This window comes from Saccostrea cucullata, unplaced genomic scaffold, assembly GCF_032062105.1.
Source record: "Saccostrea cucullata isolate Sc308-1 unplaced genomic scaffold, CSIRO_AGI_Scuc_v1 ctg1365, whole genome shotgun sequence".
Classification (NCBI taxonomy): Eukaryota; Metazoa; Mollusca; class Bivalvia; order Ostreida; family Ostreidae; genus Saccostrea; species Saccostrea cuccullata.
In genome coordinates this window covers 62,311-79,742 of record NW_026921114.1, presented here as the reverse complement: position 1 = coordinate 79,742, position 17,432 = coordinate 62,311, and the positions used below count along the sequence as shown (strand labels likewise).

General features: G+C 32.9%; 1 protein-coding gene across 1 annotated transcript; it reads left to right on the top strand.

Moving 5' to 3' along the window:
• The first annotated feature begins 67 nt into the window (after window positions 1–67).
• On the top strand, window positions 68–16,430 carry LOC134259201 (importin-11-like). The gene is made up of 26 exons (XM_062741800.1): window positions 68–418; window positions 1,795–1,895; window positions 2,065–2,137; window positions 2,489–2,692; window positions 3,148–3,277; window positions 3,710–3,817; window positions 3,988–4,058; window positions 6,512–6,611; window positions 6,815–6,904; window positions 7,000–7,155; window positions 7,265–7,305; window positions 7,588–7,726; window positions 7,824–7,929; window positions 8,309–8,472; window positions 8,735–8,775; window positions 9,601–9,666; window positions 10,041–10,205; window positions 10,944–11,136; window positions 11,521–11,600; window positions 11,691–11,771; window positions 12,752–12,847; window positions 13,235–13,348; window positions 13,938–14,059; window positions 14,571–14,672; window positions 15,054–15,132; window positions 15,655–16,430. The coding sequence occupies exons 1-26, from the start codon at window positions 281–283 to the stop codon at window positions 15,808–15,810; spliced, it is 2,916 nt and encodes a 971-aa protein (XP_062597784.1). The 5' UTR covers window positions 68–280; the 3' UTR covers window positions 15,811–16,430.
• The last annotated feature ends 1,002 nt before the right edge of the window (window positions 16,431–17,432 follow it).

Here is a 17,432-nt window from a genome sequence, read left to right as displayed (position 1 = left end):
TAACATTTCCCGGAACATGATTACGTTACCAATTCGAATATTTTTACAATGAAAAATGGCAGCCCCCATGGGATAGTCAACATTTCAATATTCATTTGATTTTCAAGTTACTCAGTCAATTAGTTTTACGTTTAATTGCATTTTTTTTTTAGTAAGACTAGCGTAAGTCGTTCATTTTGATACTGATGTCATGCAAACTCATAAAGCGTTAGAACTGGGAAGTCCCCATAAGTAAGCATGTGCGTGTTATTTTAGTATGGAGAAATCAATCTGATTGAAAATGGATCTTTCGAGCTCTGGTCCTCTGGTTTTAGAGACCTTGACTAATGCTTGTTGCCAGAATGCCGATGTTTTAAAACCAGCCGAACGCCAACTTCAGCAATGGGAAACACAACCAGGATTCTATACTATTCTAAGTGTAAGCATTGAACTTTTTAAGGTTTAACTTGATCATCAGTAGAAGAATTTGAGATTAAATTCAAAGCTCCTACTCTGTCATATTCAGTTTTGATCAAAATCATAGTGTACAGGCGTGTAGCCAGCATTGAAATGAAGTGTACGCAGAAAATGGTCGGGGGTCTGGGGGCCGCCCTGAGGCCCCCAGTGGGTCGAAGCCCTTGTGGGGGGCCAGGGGGCAAAGCCCACCCAAAGTAGCTATTTTTACCTACTTTATTTTTCAGTCATTTTCCTTTAAAAAAATCAACATGGTATTACCTCTTTTCTCAAGAAAAGTTACACTTCCATGGATACTTCAGGAAGAGAAGGATAATTTGATCAAATTAATTTACGAATATATTGGTACTGGAAATTTTACAAGTGTGAAATGTAAAATTGAGAGAAGTAATTTAATAAGTTATCATTGGAGTTTATTTCAAAATATAAACGGGGGTGTGGGTCTTTTGATAACCTTTATATTCTGATAGCTTAAACAATGTGAGAGTACTTATATTCTATAAATCGGTAACATCAGTAAAAGAAGATATTCATAAATGATCTATATTCTTATTTACTTTGTTCAGTAATTTGAAGTTTACTTTTTCTTTTTTTCTTTTTTTGTTTATCGATATTTATTCTTTTTCAACGGAAATTCAATACTCGTCCAAGACCCTTGTAACTTTTTCTTTAGATCAATGTCACTTAGAAAAAGCTTTCCTTCATCAAATTTTTGATTGCCTCAATTTCTGGGCCAAGGGGGCTATTAACCAGTTGAAAATTTTGGTTCAACAATATTTTCTTAGGAACACACATTTAGGAATTATATTTTATAAAAGACTGGATTTTAACGATAAAATGGACAAAATTTGAATAGAAACAGTAAGACTCTTTTAATGTTGCAAGAAAGATAATACCTTTTTTTCAATGGCATAAATCTCTCTCTTTCTTTTTTTTTTTTTTTTCTTTCTGCAGCTAAACTTTTCTTTTTTTTTTATTTTGAAAATGATGTGTACGCACTTGCGTACTTGCGTATAGGCAGCTACGCGCCTGGTGTACCACCTTTATAGTCCGCTTAATTATAATCATAATTTTTATTTTTTGATTAAAGCCCTCTTGAACCTTTATAAAAAAAGAACAAAATCATATTATCTGGCACAATTATATTTTAAAAGTATATGTTCTAACATTTAAGTGACTGGGCTTTTCTAATTCTTTGTGCCAAGAAAAGGCAATCTGATTAAAATAATCTGTTTGCCAAAAAAAATTAAATCATCGTTAGCATGTTATGATGTACACTTAATGCTACAGTTTCAGGTTAAGGCTTCTTTAATTGTACAAGATCTGTTTTTTTTTTCTTAGGAAATATTTTCCAATCATAATATCGGCACAAATGTGAGATGGTTAGCAGTGTTGTATTGTAAGAATGGAGTGGAGCGTTATTGGAGGAAAACAGCCCCAAAGTAAGAAAACAATCATAATCATTTCATTCTATCAGTTAGCTTAGTACTAATATTTAATGTTTACATTGCAACAGCTGTATCAAAAGCTGATACACAGTTATTTATAGTACAAATCAGTATCATCCTTCAATATGATGTAACAGTTAAATTCAGTAAATTTCATTTACAGTGCCATGTCTGAAGATGAAAAGGAGAGACTGAAGTCCAAGCTAATTTCCAATTTTTCTGAGCCAGTTCCACAGGTATGCCTCTTAAATGCCACACAAATAATTTATCGTAAAAGAGATACAATTAAGAGAATCCTTTATAAGGAAATGATCAGATTGTAAGGGATATTTCATTTAAGTGCTTATGTTTTTTCCTAAAAATGAGTTATCAAAATTTGTATTCACCCTCTCATTTTGAATTTGATCAATAAAACTGGATCTTTTTTTGGTGGTGTTTGAAAGCAAGGTTCAAGAGAAGTCTAACAGTAATAGTCTTTTGACTAAGCATCCACCAAGTTTTAAGCTTTAGAAGAAAAACATAACATTTTCATTTGTGATGGGCAATATCTTCTGATATTAATAAAGATTTGTTTATGAATTTTTCAGATCGCTACTCAGCTGGCAGTGTTGATTTCTAAGATAGCCCGATTGGACTGTCCTCGTAACTGGAATTCCCTTCTTCCTGCTCTTTTCCAAGCTGTTCGCTGTGAAGACTTACTTATCCAAGAGAGAGCACTCCTCATTCTTCATCATGTGACAAAAACTCTGGCCTCAAAAAGACTTCCTCCTGATAGAAAGCTGTTTGAAGAAGCAAGTTTAATATTATATTTCATTTATAGCAACACAAGAGACAAAAAGTAAAATATGATATTAATATCTTTATAAGTTTGGTATAATATTTTTGTACATGTATACCGTATAAGTGGAAATTTTAGCGAGACCCAAATTTAGCGATTTCTACCTGAAATCTGGTATTTTATTTTTAGCGAGAAGTAATTTTAGCGATTTTGAAATGCTAACTTAAGAAGCTATTACAAATAATACGCAATCAATTTTTAGGGATATTCAATTTTAGCGATGTCAGCATCCTCGCTAGTAATGCCAAAATTAAATCCTTGCTAAATATTCTACTTTTACTGTATTTTTTCTATATTTTTTTAGCTTGAAAGATATTTTTCTCTTTTTATGATTTTGATTTTCTGGAGGATCATATACACACATGTACATTTTGGTGGACACTGTCATTTTTTCTTTGATGGTTTCAGTTGACTGGGGAGATATTTGGGTTTGTTTATGGACTTTGGATCAGAGATCTTGACCTATTTGCTGAACTCTCACAAGTCCATAGTGATGAAATGGGACCAGCAATGGATAGGGCAAACCTGTCTTGTAAAAGTAAGATCCTGAAAAATCCTGGTCTCTCAGAGTAAATGTACATGTATATGTTTTACGTTTGAATACTTATAATTATTTACAGGTACATGTATGTAATGTGGTTTCATAATTCTTCATTGAACAGCAATTTTTGTTGTTTTCTCTGTTGAGGTAAACATTTGACAAACAAAGGGATTGGCTGTCTACAAAAATTGTCCACAATTTTTTTTTTGCTTAGACTACTAAATTTAACCCCTTTAAAATTACTGAAACCACATCACTTACTTCTTTAAAAAAAAAGGTAGTTTGCTTTTGCAGTAGTTCTCAATATTACATGTTCTTTGTCTAAATTATTGAACATTGTAATGTATGAAAATTCAGACCAGAGTATTAGAGTAATGATAACTGTCTTTATTTGAAATGATTCTTGTTGTAATGTGTGTGTTTTATCAGTTATCAGGAAACAGATTGTTTACGGCACCAAAGATCCCTCAACTAACCAGGACATGTCAAGCTTTTTAAACCAGATATTTGTCAGAATGAAGCAGGTCCTGGGCTTTAGTAAGTAGTAAATTGAAATATACTGATCAAATGCAACAAAATAGCTTATTCAGTTTGTAAACAACATTTTTCTTCTTTGATTTCTTACTTGACCCAGAGTTTGTTGGAGCATTATCTCTCTTACTCAATTATTTTCTCTTAATTTACATGTTGTTAAAATCTATTTTTAGGACAGAGTATGTGGGGGAATCACCAAGTTCTTGAGAAATGTCAGAAAATGATTCTTATGATTACTAAAATTGTAAGTATGGGTATTTAGGTACATTGATGCTTTGAAAAGGGAGATAACTTTTCATGAGATTACTTTCATTTATTTCTTTATAAATCTGTCAAGTCAAAATACTGTTGTTCACTTTTGCCCCACAAGATATGCTAAATGTATTTACATTTTACCTTTTATAAATTTGAATTTATTTTAGAATACTTGTATTGTAAGCATTAAACTACATTTTATATGAATGAATTGGGGGATTGTGAGCCTTACCGTTAAATCCCTTGTATTGGACGCACTTTTTTTCGTCAGAAAATTGTTCAAAAGTAGGGATGCGCTCAATACATAGGAAGAAAATTCAACCCCTTTTTTTCAGGTCACATTCTCAGTGCCGAGGACCATTTTCCTGATCCATTTGAATTGATTATCCTTTGTAACCAATTACCGTATATACTCGCCTATAAGTCGGTCCGCATATAAGTCGGGTGTATTTTTTGACGTTATTTTGGTGGGATTTGCTATTGACCCGCTTATAAGTCGGTACATTTTTTGCCAAAATCGAATGCCAATTTCAAGTAAATCAATTGATGTTTTAACCTGGTTTCAATCAATATTTTTCGATATGACACTAATATTTAACTTAAATTATTTTTAAAAGGCAATGCTCACTAAAAATACAAATAAAATGTTTAAAATATGTAAAATCATGTACTTTATATGTATAATAAATATATATTATTATAACAGTAACTTGATCCGAAGGGTCGTATCACGTCGAGTTGTGGCGCGGATCATCAGATCAAACGAGAAGCGAAGCGTCGAGTTTGATCTGATGATCCGCGCCTGTCAACGAGACGTGATACGGCTCTTCGGATCAAGTTACTGTTATAATGATAAATTTATTATATACCCCCTCATAACTAGCAAAATATAGCAAAAGAAAACTTTGTAGATCAATTGCATAACATTTATCCATAAAACAACACATAATTACAAGGGACTTTTTAACGTGCAAGAAAAATAACGTCAAGTTTCTGCGTACTACGTCATCAGTTTCAGAGAGTGGTGATATGGATTCAGAAAACAACATGTTGGTGATCCGGAAAATCGGATCACGACGTCACGTGATTGCGTTAAATCTACAGTAAAATTGGGTGATACACATTAGGTATATAATAAAACAATACATAAATTTTCATATATTATATCCAGACATTTTCTTCGATAATCGTCGGAAATGCAAATAAAATACTAAGTTTTTGCTTCCAGAAAAATATCTCTTTATGACTCGCCTATAAGTCGGACATAGAGTTTTAGACAAATATCTAACTCCCAAAATATCGACTTATAGGCGAGTATATACGGTACGTCAAAGTTAATCTAATTTCAGAGTTATATACGTAAGCCCTACCTGTTGTAGAAATAAACATATACCCTTAGTGTTGAAAGAAAGAAAACCTTTTCAAAAATAAAATTCTAATGAAAAACGATCTTTGTTTATATTTTATTTCCATTGCATATTCCGCCATTTTGAACTACCGTCGCTTATATCATCACCAGCTATAATCTTTTTGATGTTTTCTGAATTATTCTCAATTCTATAACTTATTTTTATTCTTTTAAATTTTAGATATGTAATTCCAGTTCCAAATCGTTAAGGATTCTATTGCCGTGTCATTGCTATATTAAACTTCAGTCTATGTTGTCACGTAGGCCATGACCATTATTTATATAACAATTATCACTTCAACACCTGCGTTATTAAAACACTAGCCAGTGTAAGCACATATAAACGTATTTGTAAAAACAGTCAATTACATTCAAGAAAATTATCAATGGATACCAAGAACTGTTTAATTACTAAAAGCCAAATTTTTTACATTAATATCGCTTGGGTATGACCCAGTTTACGTACATACTGACACGCGCTTGGTATATATGCATTCTACTGGTAAGCATAAATTGATAACACGCTTGGCTTGGAATTAATTAAAAAGAAAATAATCAAGTATTATTTCCTCTTGTTAGATAACTATTACAAAGATTAAATTAAAATGTTCACACATGCACACTTGAATATGTAAAGTGAAAAAACTGACGTTCTACATTCGTTTGAGATTCGTAAATTTTTCATTATTTTATTTTAAGTTACTGTACTAGAAAAAGTAATGTCACATCCAAATTCTGCATTTTTGGGATGCGCTTTTTACATAGGACCAGCGTTTTTTTTCAGGATTTTTACCCCTAAAGTTGGGGGTGCGTCTTTTACAACATTGCGCTCTATACACGGGATTTTACGGTAATTGAAATACATAGTACACAAATAAAAATATTTAGCATGTCTATATAGTTTTGGGAAAGATTTTCCCATACTGCAGGGAAAATGGCAAATGATATCTAGGAAGGTGCCTAAAAACATGTCAGTGTGAAATTTATTGTCTTTCACCCTAATCTTGTTGGAATGAAATGTTTTTCTTTTTCAGTTGTTAGATTTACTGGACAACCATCCTATCTCCTTTATACAGCTGATCAGACCTACCCTTGAATTTGTGGTCACGTATAATTTCTCTATGTCAGAAAAAGGTAAATGAAAAGTACGGGAAAAACTAAGGTTCAAGAAAGCTCTTAAAAATATTCTTTGATCAATGTTTTAAGCCCTGAATTTTAAAAAAATCCATTCATTTTTCAGTTAGGAACACAATGTATAACTAGCAAATGCTGTCATGAACACCTACGTGTATAGGTTTTCAATTCTTCATAATCTCACTGCTTTATTTTTACTCCAGGTTTGCTGTTTGAGAGATTCACCGTAAACTGTTTTAATTTGATGAAGGGAATTCTATCCAGTGACGTGTACAGACCTATGAAGTCTCCAGGTACTTTTAGATAAAATTGAAACGATATCTGTAAAATGTTTTGTACTAAGATTTGCTAATTTATAGTATTGCAATAAACTTTCCTGTATTTCCAGAGCAAACTGATGCCGTCAAGATGGCAGCGTATAAAATTAAGATGGATTTTTTTCATTACGGTACGCTACATGAGATTTGTCGTCGTCTGATCTCGCAGTACTTCCTGTTAACGTCAGAGGATCTCAGTCACTGGGACGCTGATCCCGAGGGCTTCTGTGAGTACAGCTAATTGTCACTGCCAGAATATATTACATCTACATGTGTATAAATGTGTTACTTATTTTTATTTTTGATAAGGGTGAATGATCTTTTGATTGTTTGCAGGTTTAGAAGAAGGTGGAGATTCCTACAAGTATTCACTTAGAGTAGGTACATTTTACATTATTAGGTACATATTCCTCATTTAGACTAAGGGGGCAGGGTGGTAAACAATTTGTGCCAAACATCGTCTTCGAACTAACTACTCACCTTCTTTGTCAGGAGGTAGAAAAAGTATATAAAATGGCCATGACACATCCTGCCACTCTAATGCCTACCATTCCTCCTGATAATTCTTTGAACAGCACTGTTGTATTTATTATAATTTGATTTTTTTTATCATATTTCGTGCAAAAGCAGGACATTATACGATTACATTTATGTTGCAGCCCAGCTCAGAAGTGCTGTATCTTACACTGTTTAAGGAATTCCGGACCTCCTTGGTCCCAGTTGTCCTTGAACTTGTCCAGGCCATACAGGCACCTTGTGATCCAGAGGACATGATTGGGATTCTCAGTAAAGATGCAGGTATAATCAGAGTTATGGGATTTTATTTTTAATGATTCTCATTTAATGATGTTGATACATGTAATGACAATGATGATGATTTGTTTGATGATTTCAGTGTACAATGCAGTTGGTCTCTCAGCTTTTGATCTGTTTGATGATGTGGATTTCGACAAATGGTTCTCCTCCGAACTACTTCAGGAACTTAATATAAAGCACCAAAAGTAAGAGGCTAATTTACTTATTCTGTTATTGATTGTTTGAAAATAAAATAAAACCTTTCACTGGTAAATTCTTAACATTTTAAAAATCAAAATGTTTTCACTCTCAATACCTTTATGAATTATAGCTATATATTCCTTATTTTATGCGACTATTAATTATTGAGAAATGTCTTCAGACACATCAAATCAGAAGAAAAAAAATTTGGTAATGCTCTTATGATTACCACCATCAATGGACTTGTAGTTTTGCAATGTAAGAAGAAAATGGGAGTAATTTTATTTTGCAAGTGTTTCCTCTTGTGAAATTAGTCAAATTACCCAATAATAAATTTATCGCTGTAGGAATCTATAGTATTTTATTGCAATATCTACTTTTCAGTTACCGCATCATCCATCGGAGGATTATCTGGCTGTGTGCCCATTGGGTTGGGGTCAAGATGTCCTTCTCTCTGCGCCCGACTTTGTACCAGGCCATCATTTCTCTCCTCAACCAATCAGAAGACTTAGTAGTCAGAATAGAATCAGCCATGACTCTCAAAACTGATATCCTTTACATATTAAAATTAAAATTAATTTGAATATTTAAATTTGTCAATGTTGATCAATAATATTCCAGTGCTATACTCTATACCAATGTCAAAAAGTGTTATGAATATAAAAGACATTGGATATCACCTCATAACCCACAATAAAAGATTCTTTTTTTTTCTCTTTACTTCCATAATAAAAAAATATTAGTTTAAACATGTCTTTAAGAAAGGAAAACATGCACACGTAAATCATTACTTTTCTTAACTTCATTTACCTGTAGATGATTTTGAATTCAGTGTTGAGCAGTTCTTACCAGTAAGTTAGAAATTTTAAAATTGTGAAAATTACTATAAAATTTAATAATGTATTATACAGTAAAACTCGTTTAGTACGAACAACAAATATAGCGAATTCACGGATACAGCGAAGTCTTTCTGGATCCCCGGCAAAATTTTTAACAAATCTTTGTAAAATTTTACGGTTATAACGAACTCTGATATAACGAATTTACGGATATAGCGAACTGATTTTGAGTCCCGTTGAGGTTAGATATAATGAAATTTACATCTTTTATAACAAACTTTCAAAGATCTCAAAGTTTGATAAATTGAACTGACTTTATATTCTTTTAGCATTTGAATATAAAAATTCAATTCATAATAATTAAAAATAAACCTTAGTTATCGAAGGTATATTTTGTAAAATTTGCTTCCCTAACATATTTGGTAGAAACACTTGAAGGAAAACATGCAAATTTCGAATTCGCTATATATAGTTATACGAATTCGTTATATGGATATAACGAATTTCGGATATAGCGAATTAAATTCACCGGTCCCCAGGACTTCGCTATAACTGTTTTACTGTATTTAGCGTGTACGATATTTGGTGGAAATTGGTTTTTAAACAAGTTAGCATAGATTTGATTTAGCGGATATCTTAATGTTCTTATTTATGTGTTTATTTGCAAAACATTTAGCGTTGTACTTGAATTAGCGGAAGTTCCTTTCCGCCAAAAGAGCTAAAAAGAATACACAGCCAAATGTAATACATTTACAGTAATCGAATAAAAAACACGAACAAAAGATTTAAGGATATTTTGACTGAGAATGTGCTGATGAATTCCTCTTTTTGTTTCAGTATTTGGATTCCATGTTTTCTCTGTTGTTTGATCTCCTAAAGGAAGTCCAGGAATGTGATACAAAGGTAGATACTGCCCACAGGGTTATTTTTGCTATCTTTCACCAAAATTCAATTTTTTTAACTTTGCCCAGACACAATTGTTTTAAAAGAGTTATCGCTATCTTTCTTCAATTTGTTTTATTTCCAATTCTCCCACTTGAAATTAGGAGAAAAGGGGAAATAAGGGATGAAAATTACCCTGTATACAGTATATGATATAATTTTACACCTGTTTTAGTAGATGTACACGTTATTCTTCATCTGTCTCCTAGTACTATAACCGCAGAAAAAAAATCAGAAAAGTGCTAAATAAAAATTATCATACATTGTTCTTAAAATATAAACAACATTCTAATCTTTCATATCATGCTCACAAACTTTGCTACCTTCTCCCTTAGATGCAGATTTTGCATGTGATATCTTTCTTGATTGAGCGGACTGGTGGCCAGATCAAACCCTATGCTAGTTCCCTCCTCCAGTATCTACAGATTTTGTGGCAGGAGGCTCAGGAGCATAACATGCTGAAGTGTGCTATTCTGACAACACTGGTGCATCTAGTAAAGGTAGGTTTTCACCATAAAGAGGCAAAATGTCAAGTTTTTAGTGAGGAAAAAGTGTAACAGTCAATTGTTCATTTACTGCATAACCAAGAGCAGACAGTTTCTTTCTATTTTGAAGAGTCTGTAAAGTCATTTCTTCTGTTTTATGTATATATAACTGTACATGTACTGGTAATATACCAGAGCTATGTGTAAAATCTCAGTTGATGGAGCTCTTGACTTGTGATTCAGAGGGCCCGTGTTCAAATCCTGTTCTGGCCTGTCACAGTTTTTCTCCTTGGCTCATTGCATTTGAAGTCAAAACCAGGATTTGATAGGTTAAAGAACCTGCTAGGGAAGAGTCTTGGTCTATGTTTGTAGAGGCAATGACTTGGAAAGGAAAGAGAAATGTGGCAGTCAGACAGGTTCAATCACTTTGGGATGAAAAGCCCCGTTTTAAGAGCACCTGATTAGTGATTCCAGGGGCTGGTTTCACTTCTTTTTGATTTGTAAAATTATTTTAAAATGATATCCTTCCTTAATTAATTTTGTTAATGTTAATTTTTTGTTGTAAAAACTGGGAGTAAGTTTTAAAAATACTTTAAAAATGCAAAATGTCTGTAAAAATAAAACTTAAACAAAATCTTACCAGTCCAGGTGAAATTTGCCTCTTCCATTATGAAAAGTACAAACTGGTAGAGCTACAGTCTTATCAGCAATTCCTGGTTTTGTCAGTGAATCATTCAACGTTTACATTTTCAGGGCTTTGGGTCTACTTGTACGACAATGTACGAGTTCCTCCTGCCAGTGATTCAGATCAGCACGGACGTCACGCAGGACCAGCATGTCTATCTTGCGGAGGACGGACTGGACCTATGGTTAGAGACGGTCAGAAACTCTCCAGCTCCCAACGACCACCTCCTACAACTGTACAGAAACATGCCAGGACTGCTGGGTAATGTCAGGGATAGCTTGATCATAAGCATTATTTTAACAAGATCTGCTCATTTGGTGCATTTATGGATGTGCTATCTCGTGAAAATTTTCAAATATAGGTATTATGAGGTTTTGCCTTGGGGTGTCATTTCTACAGAGACTGCTTTTGTTTCGGAAAGAATCATTAGATATCAGTTTTTACTTGATCAAACATTTATGAAAGTTTACCACCTTTATGCTTTTTTTCAGTCAGCACTTTCCTTTCAAAAAAATAAATACTCAAAAGTACATGTACACAGATGATAGAAATAGATTGTAAAATGTCAAACTAAAAATTTGACTCAGGAAATGAAATTGAAATGAGACAAACTTGAACTTTTATTGCTTCAATAATTATTTGTAGAAATGGGAACAGAGAACCTAAGGACATGTTTAAAGATCATTGAAGCATACCTTCTTCTGTGTCCTCAACAATTCATGCATGTAAGTATGGTAACAATACTTAGCATAGATCATTATTAGTACATGTAATTACAATATATACAAACTAATATTTTTCCATTTTTTCTCCAGCATTTTTGTAATAGTCTTGCATCCTCTCTACATGGCTTAATGAAAGACATTCGGGAAGATGGACAGATATTGATATTACGGGTATGTACATCTGACAGAATGCCTATTGAATCCCAGAATAAAAATACAATGTAATATAATTAAACTTTGGAATACACAATAATTATAATTTGATCAGTGGCATCAGAGAAAGAATAATGGAGATTCAAAACTATATTTTGCGGCGGAAGTTTTTTTTTAGAAGAAAATGATCAGTTTTTCCCTTTCGAACTACAACAGTACTGTTAACTTTAGATTCCTATTTTTCCATGCTGATTGCACACAAAGCTGTTTTTTTGCAGTAAAATGTTTTATGCTGGTTCTGAAATATCTATCAAATTATTTCTTATGAATTCTTTCAACGAAGTGTGACATATATTCTGAAAATCCGGGGAAAAGTTGAGCCAATTTTAACGTAAAATTTACACTTTTTTAGTGATATCTGAAAATTTACATCATATACCCCCACTTTTGATGTTCTTTTCTGAATAATTAAGATAACTTTGACCCATTTGCTTAGTCAGAAAAAGTTTAAGACTTTAAAATAATTTTCTTGCTTATTAAATTTTCAATGCCAAAAAAAACCCCACATTTTATTAGTGCAGAAAGGTCAAATAATTGATTATGCGAGGCAATTTGAAACTTTTTCTTAGACACAATTTTAAAGTGTCTTTTCTCAAATAGACTTAGAGTTCATTTTGTTTCTTGCCTTAATTGGATAAAAAATATTGGAGGGAAAACGTCAAAGATGTAATTTTTGATTAAGACACAAATTTCAGTGCAAAATGGTCGTACTCAATTAACTGTAGCGCCAAAAGAAGCATATTGACCCCCATTTTTTGATTTGAATTTTAATTACGCTATGTATGTAGAAACTAAAAATATACATGTACTTGGCAAAAAAAGTTTAAGACTTTAAATATCAGGATCCAACGTCGTTAATACTTAAGCCATTTAAAGTACATTTTTATTTATCACCAATGATGTATATGTGTATTTGATGCTCTTTATTTTATTTTTAGGTAGTAGAAGTAGCATTAAAATTATTTCCAAAAGAAGGACCAGATATATTCATGAACATGTTTGTTTCAATAGTGGATTCAATTCTGAAAGACAAGGTGATACTTTACTGGAATTCTTTTTAATGCAACCACATGAAATGTATATACACATATTACAGTATGAGCGTACTCATGAACATGTATGCTAATCCACAAAAATAATCCCCACACAAATTCTCTGTTCCATGGAAATCGCAAAATTTTATCCTTTAAAAAAACATACACCTTTACAGTTATATAAAAAAAAATGATGCTGCAAGAAATCAGTAAAATGTTGATTGCCTCCAAAGTTTGACCCTAAATTCACAGAAAATACCGAGAGTTATACTTATATATATACTTATTTAATTAAACCTTTCAATACATCTATAATTCACAGAGAATACCCAGAGATAGGACTATGAAGAGTATGCATTATTGTAAGATTGACATTTCTCTTTGTAGAACCAGTCTATGCTGGTCTCCATGAACTTGACCCTGTTTGGGAGAGTTGTCCTTCAGAATCAAGAGTTTATGTGGAAACTTCTCCAACAGACGGCGCCACAGTACCAAGAGGAAGTGAGTGGAGCACGGAAATTACATGTTTTTATCTATTTAATGATGAATTGGAAATCTAACAGCAAATTTGTTTTGGTGTTGAAAAATATGTTATTATTTTGAAATCTTAAAATCGTCAATATTTTGATAATATGAATACCATTGATAAGTTGAAGTGTGTCGGAAATACCTAGCCCTAAGTTTTCTCAGTGTTTTAATCTCAATACATGTATTTTTAATTTATCATCCCCATCTAGTTCAAGATATGAAAATTTGATTGTACATGCATATAGATGTACTGTAAATTTCTTTTTTGTTCGTGAGAACTTCATTTTTGCTTAATTATGCGAGACAGACTGCAGGCGAAAATATCATTTTGGCTTAACATATTTGTATTCTTAAAGAATATATAGAGCAGAACCACATGTACAATTTGTGAAAATTTTGTCTCATTAATGAAGAGTAAATGTCTTTCTCACGAAAATAAGGTGTCACGTAAATTAAGTGATTTACAGTACTTTGTATACATGCATTTGTACATGTACAGTGTTTTACAAAGGGTAGACAGTCATGGGCACAAATAATCAAGTAAGCTTGTGTTTTTCTCCAGGTGAACACTTTATTTGGGGCTTTGCTGGACATCTGGTTTGACAACATGGATTACATTACACAACCAGAGAGGAGGAAGCTGTCTGCTTTAGCTCTAGCTTCATTACTCTCCGTTAACTCCAGGTACCTGATCAGAATTATTTCATTATACCCACTAAAACTTATGTCAAACTTGAGGGGACTGTTGAATCACTTCACCAGATATACAATCAGATTTATGGTACCGTATAAGTGGAAATTTTAGCGAGATGCAAATTTAGCAATTTGTCCTTAAAAACTGGTAATTTATTTTTAGTGAGAGGTTATTTAGCGATTTGTAAATGCACACTAAAGAAGCTATTACAAATAATACGCAATTAATTTTTAGCGATATTCAATTTTAGCGATCTTGGCACCCTCGCTAATAATGCCAAAATTAAATCCTTGCTAAAAATTCTACTTATATGGTATTAGACAAGTACTAGAAAACTCATTAAACCCAGCTGAAGGAGGTCTGTTGAATAACTTAAGCATGATAGAATTTCAAAATTCTGTGGAATTGTTATATATTAGATCAAAAATTCATTAGAAACATTATCTAAAACCACTAATATAATTAAATTAATCCTTGGTATTGATTTTATGTTCTTGACAGCCTGGTGGATGAGAAGTTTGCGGGGATCGTAACTCTGTGTGTGGGTGTGTTACATGACGTGACTAGAATACCAGTGGACGATGATCCTCTCTTACAGCTAGAGTAAGCTCCCCTTCTCATGATACTTTTTCATAATTTTCATAATATTTTTAAAAGAGAGACATTTCAAATTATAAATCAAATCTGCCATAAAAGAGGAATAAATGTATGTTTTTCGTTATGTATTTTTATATTCTGAAAAAATTGTGTGAAGTGTAAATGCTATTATATGATATGTTAATAAAACTTTCTAATAAAAATTAAGCACATTTCAAAACTGGAAAAGATATACACAATTTTGAAAAAGAGATAATATAAATACCTAAATGGTTAATTAAACAAATTCTAGTTACTGTGACAATACTGTGAATTATGTTGTAGTTTTGGGAATTATTTTGTAGAATTGTTAATTATCTTGTAATTTTTTTAAAAATAATTTTGTAGTTCCCTGGTGATCAGTGATACAGATCAGGGGACAGATGCAGATGAGGAGGAAGTAGAACATGAGAAACGTAAACATCAGGTAAACATGAGAAACTTAACATCAGGTAAACATAAACATCAGGTAAACATGAGCAGTGTAAACATCAGGTAAACATAAGCATCAGGTAAACATAAACATCAGGTAAACGTAAACATCAAGTAAACATGAGAAACGTAAACATCAGGTAAACATAAACATCAGGTAAACATAAACATAAATATCAGGTAAACATAAACATAAACATCAGATAAACACAAACGTAAATATCAGGTAAACCTAAACATCAGGTAAACATGAACATAAACACCAGGTTAACATAAACGTAAACATCATGTAAACATTAACGTAAACATCAAGTCACAAGACAGTGCAGAATATTACCTGTATATAAAGTGCACAAGCACTTGATGTTACATGTATATTTTTTTTAAAAAGAAAAAAGAAAAATATGTAACGTCAAGTGCCTGTGAAAAAACATGCTAAGATTGTGCTATAACCAGAATAAGTCTAGTGCTTTTTCCAAATCAACTTTTTAAGCTCAATATTTTTTTTTCTTTTCAGCTTTCTAAACAGGACCCGGTCCACACGGTGCCCCTGAAGGATTTCCTCATGTCTCAGCTACATTTGTGTAAGGAACAGCGAGGGGATAAGTTTGACCTTCTGATGAATCAGGTCGACCCAGAAATTGTCCAACAGCTGACAGCATTTACTAGGTAGTCATGGATACCTAGTTTCCATAGTGATGACCTACTTCTAGTAGGATTATGGTGCTTGGATTATATTCTTACAACATATGCTGTATACATGTATGAACAGTGACCTAAAGCATCTAGCGAAGAATGAAATATGATAAAATGCATTTTTTCCCTTGGAAATTGGAAGTTTTGGGGTATTTTAAATTAATTTATTCAAGTGTTCACATGATAGTTCCTTGTGAGCTACCCTGAGTCTTTGTTTGTTCATTGTACATGTTTACTTGTGAGAAATTTTGAAACTGCTTGAAAACATTCAGTGTATCACTGTGTTAGTGGGAGTAAAATGCCAGAAACATTTTACCTTAGACACGATATGTAATACCAGTATGTAAACCAATGTTATCAGTGATTGTTGTTATTTAAAGTTCTTGTCGGTGACTACTTTCAAATTGTTACAGTGCGTTTTAAAAATTGAAATGCTTTAATAAAAGACAAAAAATCCAAGTCATGTAGTAATAATTACAACATCTTATAAAATCTTCTTGGTTCTTGGAACTCCCAACAGGAAAATTTTTTGCATGATCAATTCTCAACCTTTTGTCGAAATACTGAAGATAACCAACTTTTCAAGACACCTTATTTATGCAATATATTTCTTTGGAATATGTATTTTTATGAATTTTTGCAATTGTTTATTATATTTTATAATATGAATATATGCATAAATGAAATTTTGCAAGCAGAAAGATACCTTCAAATCAAGTTCTTTTGAATTAACTCTGATTACTGTGTTGATCTATAACTTTGGGTGGGCTTAGTTAGTCATAATGAAAAACACACAATACAGTAAAACATGTTTATAACGAAGTGCTAGAGACGGATGATTTTGCTTTGTTATAAGCGTAATTCGTCATATCCATCAAATTTACAATACAAAAGTCACATGGAATGAAATTCTTAAGCATCCATTCATTATAAGGGTGTTCGGTATAACCATGTTTTACTGTATGTCTTCGAAAATCTTCTCCTCTACTGAGAAGCATTCAGAAGTCAAACTTGGGAACCAAATACAATAGGTGGAAGAAATCAGGGTCTGAACGGAGATAGAGCTACCGCAAATCACTTTTTATTAGGGAGAACTTTATTTTTTGTGTAAGTCTGTCTGCTCACAAAAATTTTAATCTAATTCTAGTGATTTCAACACCCTAGCTAAAAATGCCAAAATTGAATCCTCACAAAAAATTCGATCTGCTTATACAGTGTATATAATGCCTTTATAAAGTGGCGGTCAGCTGAGTTTGTTTGCCGTTGGCCAGATAGCTCAGTCGGCACCTGACCAGAGATTCTGGGGGCAGTGGTTTGAATCCTAGTCTGGTCCGCTGCATTTTTCTCCTCCCCTATTACATATGGTGCCGTGTTATGCCCTGGAACTGACAAGTGAGAGGCCTGCCAGAGATGAACCTTGGTTGCGGTCTTTGGGGGACCAAAGACCTATAAGTAGGGAGAAATGTGGTGGTCAGCCGGTTTCGTTTGCTGGTGGCTGGATAGCTCAGTTGGTAGAGCACCTGAAGGAAGATTCAGGGGGCCTGGGTTTAGAATCCTGGTCTGGTCCACTGCAGTTTTCTCCTCTCCTGTTACAATAGC

Excerpts from the sequence above, each read along its gene's own strand:
- LOC134259201 (XM_062741800.1), top strand. The coding sequence starts at position 281 with ATGGATCTTTCGAGCTCTGGTCCTCTGGTTTTAGAGACCTTGACTAAT. Across the intron at positions 12,848-13,234 it reads ATTCAATTCTGAAAGACAAG|AACCAGTCTATGCTGGTCTC; the intron begins GTGATACTTTAC and ends TTCTCTTTGTAG. Across the intron at positions 14,060-14,570 it reads TTACTCTCCGTTAACTCCAG|CCTGGTGGATGAGAAGTTTG; the intron begins GTACCTGATCAG and ends TGTTCTTGACAG.